This window comes from Macaca thibetana, chromosome 20 (genome assembly GCF_024542745.1).
Source record: "Macaca thibetana thibetana isolate TM-01 chromosome 20, ASM2454274v1, whole genome shotgun sequence".
NCBI lineage: Eukaryota > Metazoa > Chordata > Mammalia > Primates > Cercopithecidae > Macaca > Macaca thibetana.
Genome location: NC_065597.1, coordinates 25074332 through 25089264, shown reverse-complemented (window position 1 = coordinate 25089264; position 14933 = coordinate 25074332). Strand labels below are relative to the sequence as shown.

The following is a 14933-nucleotide window of genomic DNA, read 5'->3' as shown; positions in this document are numbered from 1 at the left end:
GAAGTCTCCAGCTATTAATGTATTGAGGTCTATCTCTCTGTTTAGCTCTAATAATATTTCCTTTATACATCTGGGTGCTCTGGTGTTGGGTGCATGTATATTTACAATGGTTATATCCCCATGCTGAATGAACACCTTTATGACTATATAATGACCTTCTTTGTCTCTTTTTATGGTTTTGGTCTTGAAATCTATTTTTCCTGATATAAGTATGGCTACTCCTGATCTTTTTGGTTTCCATTTGCATGAAATATCTTTTTCCTCTCTGGACAGTGCTTTGTTTCTGTCTTTACACAAACTCCCGGCCCTGTTGAGTACATACGCCTCCCATCTCTTCTGATTTCTTGCTACTGTTTTAACAGCTTTATAAAGTACATTGGGTGGTTTCTGAGTCCTACAAATAAACTCATTTCTAGAGTGTCTCTGGGACATGAAGTTTCAAAGCTGGTTGTGGTGAAGGAAAACTTCATACATCTTGGTGAGTGGGTGGGAGAAAGAAGAGAGAGGCACGGGGAAAAACAAATCCAAGATGACTCAAAGCTCTGAAACTCAAAAGACTAGGACAGAAAGAAGTCAGGGTCCAGTTTCAATGTTCTGCCTATGGCTAGCCAGTTACCCCAGCATCATTTATTGAATAGGGAATCCTTACCCCCATTGCTTGTTTTTGTCAGGTTTGTTGAAGGTCAGATAGTCGTAGGTGTATTGCTTTATTTCTGGGTACTCTATTCTGTTCCATTGATCTTTGTATCTGCTTTTGTACCAGGACCATGCTGTTTTGCTTACAGGTAGCCCTGTAGCATAGTTTGAAGTCAGGTAGTGTGATGCCTGCAGCTTTGTTCTTTTTAATTAGTGGTGCCTTGGCTATTCATGCTCTTTTTTGGTTCCATATGAATTTTTAAATCTTTTTTTCTCGTTCTGTGAAGAACCTCAATGGTAGTTTAATAGGAATAGCATTGAATCTATAAATTGCTTTGGGCAGAGTGGCCATTTTAACTATATTGATTCTTATCCATGAACATGAGATGTTTTTCCATTTGTTTGTGTCATCTCCAACTTCTTTGAGCAGCGTTTTGTAGTTTTCCTTGTAGAGATCTTTCACCTCCCTAGTTAGCTGTATTTCTAGGCATTCTGGAGGGCTGACAGCAAGTTTTGTTTCAGATAGGTTAACTTGGTGATGATCTTAAGAAAATAGATGGACATAGCTGGGTGTAATGAATTTGCACAACCAGAGGGTGAGAATAAGAGTGAGATACATTATTTATTTTGGCATTCAGGGTTTCCCTTCAATAAAAATACATAACAACAGAGTAAGGAGTTCTGGCTTGGAAAGACCTTTAGAGGCCAAGTCAAAGATATGCGGAAGTGTATGCTCTGTATTATAAGTTATTTTTTGAGAGAGGGTCTCACTCTGTCACCCAGGCATGAACAGTGGCATGAACACAGCTCACTGTAGCCTCAACCTCCCAGGCTCAACTGATTCATCTCAGCCTTCTGAGTAGCTAAGACTACAGGCACATGCCACCATGCCTGGCTTTTTTTGTTTGTTTGTTTGTTTTTGTACAGATGAGATCTCACTATGTTGCCCAGGCTGGTATCAAACTCCTGGGCTCAACTAATCCTCCTGCCTTGGCCTTCCAAAGTGCTGGAGTTATATCCTTGAGCCACCACACCTAGCCTTGTATTTTAAGCTCTTTGCTTACCCATTCATTAATCCATTTTCCATTTTTCACTTGTTCACACACTTGCCTTTCTTCATTGATTAACTGAGTTGCTGCTGCATGCCAGACACGGGGCCTACAGCACATACTCCACATTTTGGCAATAACTAAAGTGATCTCATATGCATGAAGGTGTTGCTCAAAGTTGAGAACAGAGAAAAAAAGAGAAACCTCCTTGTCAACGTGCCAAGGAGGAGGCAGTACTCTGTTATTTCAGTAAATATTTATTATATAAGTGAGGCATAGAGTCTGTGAGACTTTCCCAGAAGTACTAGACTGTTCCAGGGAAACGAGAAAGGTGAGGCTTCCACACAGGCCAAAATTGTAAAGGCTTTCAGAACAAAGATTAGGAAAATATTGCTGTGTGTTTTCTCAGGATTCATTTGCTTCGGCAAGGTAGCAGGAAATTGGAAATACTTTAGGGTTCTCACACAGCTAAAATATAATACTCATGGCTCCTAACCATCCTGGAGAAACCTTTGTCTCCTCCAACTCTCTCTCTCTCTCTCTCTCTCTCTCTCTCCCCCTCTCTCTCTCCCTACCTTCTTCTTTGCTTATGCCTCAGGCCAACCAACACTGTAGTCAAAGACAATAGCAGTTAGTTTTAAGAAAATTGCTGAGTTAAAGCCAGGAAATAGAATGTGATGGACAACAATATTTGTCTAGGAAATACGAAGAACCCCCTCCCCCACCAAATCATTCTAGAACTGATATTCACATTACCAAAAAAAAAAAAAGCGCAAAACACAAAAATCAAGCAAACAAACAAAAACAGCCTAGTCGTATCCTTTATTTTAAGAAATTTTACTGAGAATTAATTGATCCAACAGTGAAGAGTGTTACTCCTCTACTTGAAGGCAGGGTCCTAGAGTCCAGAGCCCATCCCTTTGGCTTCCCTCTCACCTCTGCAGTGACCCAGTGACCCAAAAGTCAGGTCAATGGATCTTCCCCAGACTGAATAAAAACCCGAGGAACCCCAGTTTGAAAATGTCCGTTCCAGCAAAGAGGGTGCACTATGACACACATGGGCATCGTTTACGAAAAGGCAAGACTGTTCAGTCCTTGACTCAAGTTGTGTACTATTTGTTCTTGGAAACAGAGAGACAAACCATCCAGTGTCATCACATCCTGACCCAGCTGGGTTGAGGCTGCTCAACACTGGGGATAATCTTCAGGTTAACAATAGCAGGCAGCTTGTGTTTGACGGCATGAACAGAGGGAAAGTATGGCCTACTCAGCTTACAGGGAACTGAACACAGTGTGTTAAATTGACGAAGTGTTGAAAACAGATTGCCTGAAATGCTGACATTATTTGTAATGTGAGATTTCCTGTGCAAATCTAGCAACCTTGTGTGTTGGCAGTCACATTATGAAGATATATATGAACCCTAAATCCCCAGTAATAAATGGATGAGTTAGAAGGCAGATGAGAGTTTGTACCTGAAAGAATTTGGAAGAGGAGAAAGGTTTTATTGTGTGAAAGTCAACAGGGGATAAACAATTTGACTAATCCTGACCCAGCCCTGCCTTTGCATGCCCTGCTTTTTTATTCAGCCCACAAAGAATGCCATGAGCCATGTCTTGTGATGGGCACCCCATGACCACGTGTGAAAATGCTGACTCACCTCCCATGCTGCTGACATTCACCAGCCTTCCTTTGGATTTCCTAAGAAGAGGCAAAAATGTCTTTGTGACCTCCACAGTTCCAAAGAAGTTCACGGCCATGCATTGTTTGTAGTCAGTCATAGGAAGAAGCTCCCCATCAGATGGAAAGCCAAGCACCCCAGCATTGTTGACCACAGCCCACAGTCCTGGAGACAGAAAACCATAATGAGTGAGTGTCTGGAAGAGTAAGTGAATAACACAACCTGTGACACCTGGAAGACCATGCAAGAGGTGTTACATGTGAGCCAGGTTTCCCGTGGGATTAGAGTCTGCCACTGGACAAAGGCAAGAGTCTTAGGGAAAAGGAGTGGGAGTGGGAGGGGAATTCCTGTACCAGGAAGCCAGATGTGCAGAGGTGTAAAGTAGAACATTCTGTTCCAGAAACTCTTCAGAATTTACTAAGCGAACCAGCAGGTATTGCAGATTAAGGGTTTGGCAGGAGCCATTATCCTGAAAGGACCTCTAATCCTTGTTAAGGTGTTTAGATAGGGAACCACTGATAGGGAACCAACAAACCACTGATAAAACAAATTCCCCACCACAGGCATGCCACGTGGGAAGACCCCTGTGCATGGAGGCTCTGTATGTCTAAAGGATTTTAGGAGATGGATGGCATTGTAAAATGCGAATGCTGTGAAGATTAGTCTCTGGAAAGTAATGGGGAAGGAAAGATGGGTTGCCATTGGGATAGCCAATTGGGATATCCAAGGAGGCCATTGGGATAGCCCAGGTGGAAGAAGGTGAGGGTCCAGTGCATGCAGTGCTAAGTCATAGCGCTATGCAATGGTAGGAAGGAGCTGGAAGGTAACTACCCAGGAGGTAGACTTGACAGGACTAGGGTCAGTAGGATACAGGCATTGAGGATAAGCTGAGGGTCTCAGTGACCCACAGGTTTCCGGCTTGAATGACTGGTTAGGTGGTAGTGCCAGTGTCGGAGCTGTGGGATGCAGGAGAGCAAAACGATTTGCAGAATGGCAGCAGGGAATAAAAAAACAATGAGCAGTTTTTGACATGTTGAAGTTGAAGCCTCTGGAGTATAAGGGAAGATGTCTGGTAGATAACTTTGTATACGTGGAGAAGAAGGGTTAGGTTGGTAATATATTAGTATATTTGGGAGTTATTGGTATAAACCAGTGTTTTTTGGCCCTGCTCTAACATAAGCATCACATTGGGAGCTTTAAAAACTAATGATACCTGGGATTCCATCCTAGGGACAGATTTAATTGGGTTTGGGGGATCTGTTCAGTCACACAGGGCCTGGTGCTTCAGAAGGGTCCTGTATGTGGTTTCAGTCTCTGCTGTCACCATCTTACATTCCTAATAATTTTCCAAACTCAAACTAGGGGCCCTATATTTTCATATTGCTTTGGGTCTGCCAAGTTACATAGCCCATCCTGAACCCCAGCATGGGTAATTTTCAAATGATTCTAATGTGCAGCTGGATTGAGAACTCTCGGTATAGGGAGCAAATGGTATGGCCCCAGACACATGGATTGGGAAGTCTGGGGATGCAACCCTCAGTAGCATTTGTATTTGTGGGGAGACAGAGGCAAAGTTTCATCCAGGAGAAGTGGAAAGAAAGATTGGAGAACTAGGAGAGCAATGGGGGCTGGGGACCCCAAAACCATGGAGGACAGTATAAACAACATGCTTAAATACTGCAGGGAAGTTAAAACCTGGGTCTTCCAGCAATCCCATTACTGGGTATACATCCAAAGGAATATAAACCATTCTATTATAAAGATGATTCACACGTAGGTTCGTTGCAGCCCTATTCACAATAGCGAAGACATGGAATCAACCCAAACGCCCATCAATGATAGACTGGATAAAGAAGATGTGGTACATATACACCATGGAATACTATGCAGCCATTAAAAAGAATGAGATCATATCCTTTGCAGGGACATGGATGGAGCTGAAAGCCATTATCCTCAGCAAACTAAAGCAGGAACAGAAAATCAAACACCGCATGTTCTCACTTGTAAGTGGGGGCTGAACAATGAGAACACATGGACGCATGGTGGGGAACAACCCACACTGGGGCCTGTTGTAGGGAGGGGAGGTAGAGCTTCAGGAATAATAGCTAATGAATCCTGGGCTCAATACCTACAGGGTGGGTGGATCTGTGCAGCAAACCACCATGGCACATGTTTACCTATGTAACAAACCAGCACATCCTGCACGTGTAACCCAGAATTTAAAATAAAAGTTGAAAAAAAAAAAAAAACCAACTAGGTCTTCAGGCTAATACTGATTAGCTTTGCCAGATTAGTTAGGGAGGCAGAGTGAGAACCAACATCAAATTGAAGGTGAGGAAGAGAATCAGAGAGCTACAGGGTTCCATGGAGCTTGGCCATGAAGGAAAGAGAAGAGGAGGGGTAATGGGTAAAGGAGGACAGTAACCATGAAGGTATTTTTCTTCTAAGCTGGGGACTCTAATGCATGTTGCTATTGTGGACAGGAAAGCAATGAGCTGGGGCTGGTGGAGTTGTTCATGGAAGAGTGACTGAGAAGTTGGTGAGAATGAGATAGAGGTTTCTGTAAGTTCTGTGTGGATGGGCCCATGTCTGAGTTACTCCGAAGGTCTTCATGTTGATAGAGGCCCTCATGCATGGTAGGGGTTCAGCACAGGTGTGTTCCAGTGCAAGCAGTGGCCAGAGTGGAGTAGGGGGTATGATCAACCCAAGCTGGAACAAGAACTGGGTGTTCAGGAGGAGGGTAAAGGCACTGAGGGTGCTGGCGGCAGTACCTCTGTCCTGCAGCATTGCTGCAACCTTGCTGTAAGCATCTTTTATCTGCACTGGCTTCGTGACGTCCATTTGGAGCACCGAGAGGCGCGGGGAGCAGGTTCTTCGCAATTCCTCAGCTCCTGGGCCATTTTCATTCAAAACTCCGGCGAATACCGTGAAGCCCAGCTCATCCAGATACTTGCACAAAGCGTGACCAAGCCCGCAATCACCACCTGTATAGGGTCAGGGGAGTAGGGAGTGAGTTCAAACCACAGTGACAAGAGAAAATATTTAACAAGGAAAACATATTACGTTGTTTAGGATTCTCCATGCTCTCTGAAGAGAGGGATTCCTGAGGAAGTTTCTTTATGTGCTAAGTGGGGAGGTGGGAGGAGAAGCCAAGCCACACAGATACATTTCTCCATATAAAGAAAGGGACATAATGTAGAACTGAGGGGTGGTGGGTGGGCATAGGTGGAAAGAGAAAGGTTTTGGGGGAAGGGTAGTCCAGGGAGTGGCTGCTGGCCAAAGAAATTGGGAAGGAAAACCAAGACATGTAATGGAAGTAGTTTTAGTAATCTACAATGTGTAGTGTTTGATGTAACCTCACTCACTCTGTAAAACTTTCAGTCAAACATTCATTACAAACTCATACTTTGGACTTGGTTTTGCCTTATGGAGACACAGGGCAATAACAGAGGCTGCCCACAGGGGCAAGTTCATTCTGGATTATAAAAGTTAAAAGTTCATGGCCACCTGTGTTTCTCACCCTCCTGGGCCTTTTTTCCTGTCTATGACTGACCCTGAGCTATGGAATAGACATCAAGCCTAGAAATAAAGTTACAACAGAAACCAAATAGAAAGCCCTAATTGCATTGCTCTGTGAAAATGGAGAGTAATGTAATACACAAAGTATGACTTAAGCTTCTCAGAATTTGAGATAGGAGTGTACCCACCCAGCCAAGAGGGTATTAGGGACCCCGGAAAGAGTGTTTTATACCCACAAGTGCAAAATGTAGATGTCTGAAATTCCCAAGTTGAAGATAACGTGAACATTAAATCACCCTTTGAGCTACATACACCATGATAAACAAATAACAGTTAATGTCTTTCTCCTTTTAATGAGAAAGTATTTCATATTGCCTGTGTCATGTGATCTTCCTTGGACTCCTGTAGGGATCTCTTTTGTCAGTAGCCAGACATCCCCGCCAAGAATTGGGAAATAAGGAAAATTAGAGTACATGCAGAGAATCAACTCAAAGATCAGTATGTGAGTGGGCAGAAAAGAGATCTTGCTTCCAAGCTAACAACAGGGGCCTGAAATCTACTGTCCGCAAAGAGAGGACAGGTGTTCACATACACTGTTGATAAACATGTGCAGGACTAAAATCAGCCAATGTGAATTCGCCTATCTTTTGACCCCAAAAGTCTCAGTATTCATCCTAGAGAAATACTTGCAGGTACATAAATGATGTTCTTTATAGCACGGTGTAAGAGCAAAAGAAGGAATTAAATGTCCATGAATAGGAGAATGGTTACATAAATTATGGTACATAAAATGGAATACGACAAAGCAGTTTTAAAGATGGAATAGAACTATCCAAAATGACATGGATATTGCTCCAAGATGCTTTGTTAAGTGAAATAAAATAACTTGTGGTATAATAATAATTAATAAAATCCAATTTAATGCAAAAAAGGAGGAGAGTTGATTCTATACATACCAAGGTGTGGAAATGTAAAAGCAAACAAACAAAAAAGAATTTGGAAGGAGAGATCCCTAAGTTCCCCTTAGGAAGAGAGGCAGAATGGTGGGGGACCTTATCTTGTAATGTTTACCATTTTTGCTACAAGAAAGTACTTTTTTCTTTTTTTAAAGGCTATGCTAATTAGAATGGAGATTGGCCAGCCCTCTAAGTGTAGAAAAGGGTGGAAAAGAGAGAGAAAGTCTAGCATGGTTGGCATCTGCAAACACTGCCAGAGGGAGAATGATAGTCATGACAAAAGGTGTGTGTGCTCCTGTCCTTCTGACACCATTAAGAGATGAATGCCTCTGGTTGCCATCACTGATTGCGTTTAACGTTTGCTCCATCTCCTTCCTTATGTCTCCATGTGTGTCGGTGCTCAGTAAATAGCCCTTGAGTGTAAGTGGTTTCCTCCCTGGGGCTGGCCAGAAGAGGAGATGGTACCAACTGAGACAGATGCAAGTGTCTGGACCATGTGATAGACACCTGCCTTAATGTAAATTAATGTATTAGAATTCTGGTACGAATACATAATAATATGTGTGTATAACCATTTTGTGAGCCCAGTTCCTGAAGAAATGGACCTGTTGCTGGACAAATCCAACTTCTGGATCCACAGCGCTGAGGCCAGAAGCTGAGCACTGGCAAGTTCACCAGTCAGCAGACCAATGCTGTGTGGGTCTCCCTGGAATCCCCTAAATACCACTGGTGGTCAAGTCTATCCTATAAAATTATTCCCAAAATGTCTACAGTAGAAATTATCCTTCCTATCTTACAGATGAGGGAACTGAAAACAAGAGATGCCAAGATCACACAGATGGTAGGGATCAACCTGGACTCTTTATTGGATCCTAAATCCAAGTTCACCAGTCACTGTCATACTGGACCAGCCACCTTCTCCTTCATCTGTGTGAGCAGAGAAGGGAGGTTTGGGCAAGCTAATCCCAGGATGATCCTCTTGTGGTCTGTAAGAAAGGATATGAATTAACCTGAAAATAACTAACTTTGAACCAGGTTGAAGTGAAAAGTACCTAGAGCCTGGTTATACACACCCTGCTGGGTGAGGCCAAGAGTTTCATGGACAGCCTCTCCCATTTTGTGATGTACCATACCTTATGCTTCTGCCTTATTATTGGCACAGCTAGATATATGGGAGGCATGGATTTTAAAGCACCCAGTTCCCCTTAGAGGCTTGTGTGATATCAGGATGCCCAGCATATTCCTTCTGCACAGAGAAGAAAACTGCTCTGCAGTGCAGACATGAAGACCATGACCTTGACTCTACAGGGCATATAAACACCCCACCAGGGTGTCTGCTGCTGTCTAGAGACCTAAGACAGGAGGAAAAGGGTCATCCACCCAATTAGAGCTGCTGACCATGAAGGCATGCAAACTGTCACCTGTATCCAAACCTGAAGTCCATCATCTGCTCCCCAAATCCACATGAGAATCATGAACTTTGCACTTTCCAGTCCTTCCTTTGACCTTGCATCCCACAAACACTTTGATGTGTTCAACACTGTATGCCTCCACACATGATGCTGAGAGCTTCCCCTTCCCCACAGGGGGTCCGTCCATAAGGTTGTAATTGTCCTGTGTAACTCCACCACTTGTCTGAGGCTGACTGGACCAGAGTCAACCAGCTTTTCTCTTTCAGAAATGTGGGGTTGTGGCTGCAAGATCCAAAGCAGTGTCCAATACTGTCTGACCCAGAAGGACATTAAACTCAATAGCAAATGGGGGTCTGGGGGTCTATCTTCCTTCATGCACATGGAGATATGGGCTAAGTCCTCTTGAAGAGTAACAAGAGGCAAAGCTACAAATAAGAGCAGAGTCTGAGGTCGGATGTTGTCCACAGACATAGATGAGCATCTTCTTGGCTCATGATAACTTTTCAGTCTCTGGTAAACCTCAAGTGACCTCTTCCCCATGTGTGCCTTAAGAAATTCCACATCCTCATAATAATCCCTCTTCTTTCTCAAGTTAGTTTCAGTATCTTTCCTAAACTCCATCTTTTTCTCTTACTGCAGACACTAAAACTAGTTATCTCTGCTTTGGAAAACAGTCCTCAAAAGGTTAAATGTAATGTTACCAGATGACCTAGCAATTCTGCTCCTAGGTGTGTACCCAAGAGAAATGAAAATATATGTTTCTGCAAAAACCTGTACACGAATGTTCATAGAAGCATTATTCATAATAACAGAAAAAAGGAAACTAAGCAAACATCCATCAACTAATGAATGGATAAAAAATATGGTATATCCAACAGTGGGATATTATTAAGCCATAGAAAGGAATGAAGTTTCTAGGCTTGCTACAGTACGAACATTGAAAACATTATACTGAGTGTAACAAGCCAGTGCGGTAGGTAAAGGGATGAGAGCAAGGAGGAGACATTGTGATCTGACTCCTTTTCCTCTGAGCAGAGGATAATTTGTCACATTTTGGAAGGCAGTGCCTTTGAGCAGCTTCATGAGCCTAGGATCTGACTCTCTTAGGAAAGTTCCTTGGAAGAGCCTACAGGTGATGACAGTGTTGAACTTTAGACAAGCCCTGTAATCCTGGAAAACTGCAAAGGTTAACAAATGTCCCCACCCTTTTGTGTTCTGGGAAGCAGCTCACTGCAAATAACTCCCTTCCCCATATGACTTAGATGAGACTCACAGATGCTCCCACTTCTTTACCTATGACAAGGCCAGACCCAGAGCCTCCAAACTCCCTTTCTTTGTTTTTGTGGTTAGTTGAACTGCCTGTTTCCACTGGTCGGTCAGAACAAAGTGTTTGTTAACCTAACTTTGGTGTAGTTTCTCTCCTTTCCCCAGGTCCTGGGCCACCCTCAGCCTGAGCCAGCAGACAAGTCCTCTTTACAGACCTTCCTGATCAGCCCTCAACGTCTGTCTGATTGTGTCACTCTGATCATCCCAGCCCCCAACACCCACTTCTTTCTAGCCTTGTTTATGCCTCTTTAGCAACACAAAACATTTACTGCCTCATCTTGAGACACTTGGAGATTATGTGGTTAGAACATTCCCTCTACTGCAATAATCCTTTTGAGTAAAATCTTTCCTAACTAAATCTGAGTTTGCTTTTATTTGGCAGTGAATTAATGAAGCCAGAGATCACAGGAGACCATCTGCTTGTGTTTACCTATGAGGCAGTGTGGCATAGGGGCATGGGTACGAATCTAGTCCTGCTATTCCTGCCTGTCTAACCCTAGAGAACCTTTCTAATTGCTCTGTGCCTCCGCTTCCTTATCTGTAAAATGGGCTTAATAATGGTACCCATGTCAGTTAATATTTGTGAAGTGCCTAATAGAGCCTATTCCAAATAATTACTACATCGGTCTTTTTAAAAAACAATACTGTGTCTTTATTTTAATTTTCAGGTGTTTCCACTCACATTATTGGTAAGCGTAGAGTTTGCCTCTACTGACTGTCAGCTGAACATCTTGGTTAAGACTCAGACTGCCTGATTCTCCTCTTCCACTTTCCTATGTGACTTTCCCAATATGGGCCTCGGGAAAGTCACACATAATCATGTGGAACCTCCACTTCCTCACGTGGAATGTAGGGTCATCATAATACCCCCTCCTAGGCTGGCATGGGAAGTCAGCAAGACAGGATTTCGCACTGGCCCAGCGTGTTGTGAATGGCTGTCATTAGTATCATGGCTCTAACCATGGCGTCATTTCTGACTTATGATGTTAGAGATCAGGCTGTGCTAGCCCCTGGTGTCTATGAAGTCTTGAGGCAGTTCAGGGGTCAGAGGGCCTTGAAAAATCTGTGGCTGAGGAATCGCTCCTTGAGGAGAGGGAAAAACAATTGTGTACTCCGGAAACCCGGCGACAAAGCCAGGGCTTTCGTGAGAAGGTGGAAGGGTTTCATAAGAGTTACCCAACAGTGGTGTTTGACAATACGCACACCGAGTATGGATTGCCTGTTTACCAAGTTCCAGCTAGTTCACATGCATTTACTCATTGAATCCTCTCAATCATCGTGGGAAGTAAGTAATGTTACCATCACCCATTTACAGAGGAGGAAACTGAGACATGGAAGGATTAAGTCATTCAGCTAAGACATAGCAAAGGTAGTTTGGAGCCAGGCACAGACTGGGATATAAACAATTCGGGTATAAAATATTCAAATCCTCCAAAGCACAAGGCCTAGCCCATAGTGGATGTTCAATAAAAAAGCACATGTTGGATGAATAAGCATTGAAGAGGGCACTAGAATATGAGTGCCTTACAAACCAAGAGAGGGTCCTTTGTCGCTAGAGCTGAGGACACCTGACTCATAGTAAGTGCTCAACGGGGTAGAGAAAATGCTGAGGTTGGTGTTAAACTATGTCATTTGGGATCATTCCATCTCTAGCAGCCTGGAAACCCATCAACCTGGAACAGGCAATGAGTACTAGAGACCCATTTGTACAAGATTGGAGTGAATTTGAAATAGCAGTTAATTCTAAAAATAGTAATAAAGTCTCAGTTTATGTGCAAATTGGAAATAATGTGAATCACCTTGAATTTTAGAGCGTTAGGAATTGTATATTGTAGTTGCAAAGTGTGTTTATGCTACTGCCACATGGGGGCACTATATTAGCTGGTGAACGGAAACACCCCATCATTTGTTGGTTCAAGTCTTAAACTGGGCAAATTGTGAATAACGCGTGTTTGGGAGTTCCTCAGGCCAGGCCCCTTGAATGAAATGCATCCACCCTGTAAATACAGGACTGAGTGATGGGATGCATGTGCTCTGGAACACAAGCACTGTCCTTTGGAAGCTACAGTTAGAGAGAAGGAAGAGGGGGAAGAATTTACAAACCTGTAAATGGTTTTTAGTCATTAATGAAACATCATACAAGAAATAAAACCTCACAGTCAATACTGAGATCAATAAAAGAAGACCTTCTCCATAATCTCACCAATACTGCATAACTCTCATAATGTTCATATTCTTTTTCTTCTAGTCTCCTTTCCTACATATCGTTCTTTAACAGTTATAGCACACATACAATTCGACAGCTGATTTTTAAATTACTATTATATAGACCAGTTTTACATATTTCTACATAGTCTTCAAAACCATAATTTTTCATTACTGTAGATAAAATTGTCCTTATTAAAATGCAGCCAAGAAAAATGATGAGAACCTGGATTCTGGAGCTGGGAGACCTGGGTTCAAATCCCAGCTCTGTCACTTAACAGCTGTGTGACTTTGGTTGTCACTTAACTTCTCTGTGCCCCAGTTTCCCCATCTTTAAAATGCAGTGACACTAGGACCTGGCTCACAGAGCTGTCAGGAGAATTAAATAATTTTATATATTAAAGGAATTGGAACAAGGTCTGGCACAAAGCCACTACTCTCCAAGTGTTTATTAAATAAATGGTAACTTTTTTTTTTTTTTTTTTTGAAACAGAGTCTCACTCTGTCGCCCAGGCTTGAGTGCAGTGGCACAATCTTGGCTCACTGCAACCTCCACCTCCCATGTTCAAGCAATTATCTTCTTCAGCCTCCCGAGTAGCTGAGATTACAGGAGCCCACCACCACGCCCAGCTAATTTTTGTATTTTTAGTAGAGACGGGGTTTCACCATCTTGGCCAGGCTGGTCTTGAACCCCTGACCTCGTGATCCACCCGCCTTGGTCTCCCAAAGTGCTGGGATTACAGGCATGAGCCACCGTGCCCGGCCCATAAATGGTAACTTTTTTAAAAACCCACACTACACTACTCCTTTCACTGGCTTCTTCTAGTTTCTGGAACCAAAAGGGTTTTCAGTCCAGTTCTCCTCTCAGAAGGTCATCACCGCTATTCTAGCCACAGTGAAGAATCAGCCAAAGATCACAGCTCTGCTTTCTGAGTCCTTACCCCTAAAGCTCCTCCGAGCACCCCCTTTGCCAGTGATATCTTCAACCACCAGCAGCTTAAGGCGGAGATGCTAACGGGGTTGGTATCTTCAGAGGCACCAAGACCCTTTCTCATAGTGGAAGCCCACTTCTAATAGTAGAATGGACAAACACAAATTGAAGATCTACTAGATATCAGTAAAAGGATGTGATCTGAACAGGCATTTCATTTGTCCCATACAATTAATTTTGTAAAAATTTGAACAAAGACTCAAAATCGAGAGATTGTACCTGAAAACCCAGAGCAATGATTTCTCTTGATTAACCAGATGAGCCAGCATTCCCACAAGGGACCCATCAGCTGAGACTGAGGACCTCCAGGGCTCCCCCTCTGATGGGGTATGCACTCCAAGGAACAAGGTTCACTCATCAAGAGCTCACACACACATTCCCATCACCAGCTTCCCTCAGTAATGTGGCCTGCCCTGAGCCTACCATCACCAGCTTCCCTCAGTAATGCAGCCTGCCCTGAGCCCATAGCCTTTTGAGCTGGAGACCCCTGACATACAGTTTCCCACTTACGAAGGTCATCTGAATCAAAGCTGTTTATCTGGTTGAAAGCCTGTGGGAAACTAGTGGGAAATGGACTTTCCCCACCCTTTCGTTTAAGACTTAGGCAATCCATCAGATTGCCACCCTCATGTTGACATTGCCTGTTCCCCATAAAATAGATTAAGGTATAATAAAATGTTAGATAAATACAACAAAACTCCAGCATACTTAGGATTGCCCTGAGGTCAAAATAAAGCTCAACTCTTAATCCAGGAAGAGCAACTGCTTGACATCCCACCTCCTTTGCCCTCAGCATTCTTAAACGATAACAGTCGTCGGGTGAGGAGGCCTTGGGAAATAGCTAGATTTTTCATGTCAATTTTTTTAATGGAAACAAATGCTTTTTTCTTGGAACACAACCTTGATGAAGAATTCTCCCATATTCTTGTCATTCCTGTGTTAAGATGAGCAACTGAAATGCCCGGGAAATTAAATACTCGCCCAAAGTTACACAACGGGAATGTGGTAGAGTCGGCCCTGAAACCCAGGTTTGCTCTTTGCAAAGCACATTCCTTTACTGTCCCGGTACCACTTTTAACTTCTGACACTTCTTCCTACCTGTCTTCACCTCCATTCTTTTGCTCACTTATTCATTCAGGGAGATCACCGTGTTAGGTCCT

General features: G+C 43.2%; 1 protein-coding gene across 1 annotated transcript in view; it reads right to left on the bottom strand.

Moving 5' to 3' along the window:
• HSD17B2 (hydroxysteroid 17-beta dehydrogenase 2) overlaps window positions 1-14933 on the bottom strand; it is a 64058-nt gene that overhangs the window by 23659 nt on the left and 25466 nt on the right. The window contains exons 2-3 of the mRNA XM_050773219.1: window positions 6136-6348; window positions 3344-3529 (exon numbers count right to left, since the gene is read on the bottom strand). Of these exons, the coding sequence (XP_050629176.1) occupies window positions 3344-3529; window positions 6136-6348 (399 nt within the window). The remainder of the gene's footprint in view (window positions 1-3343; window positions 3530-6135; window positions 6349-14933) is intronic.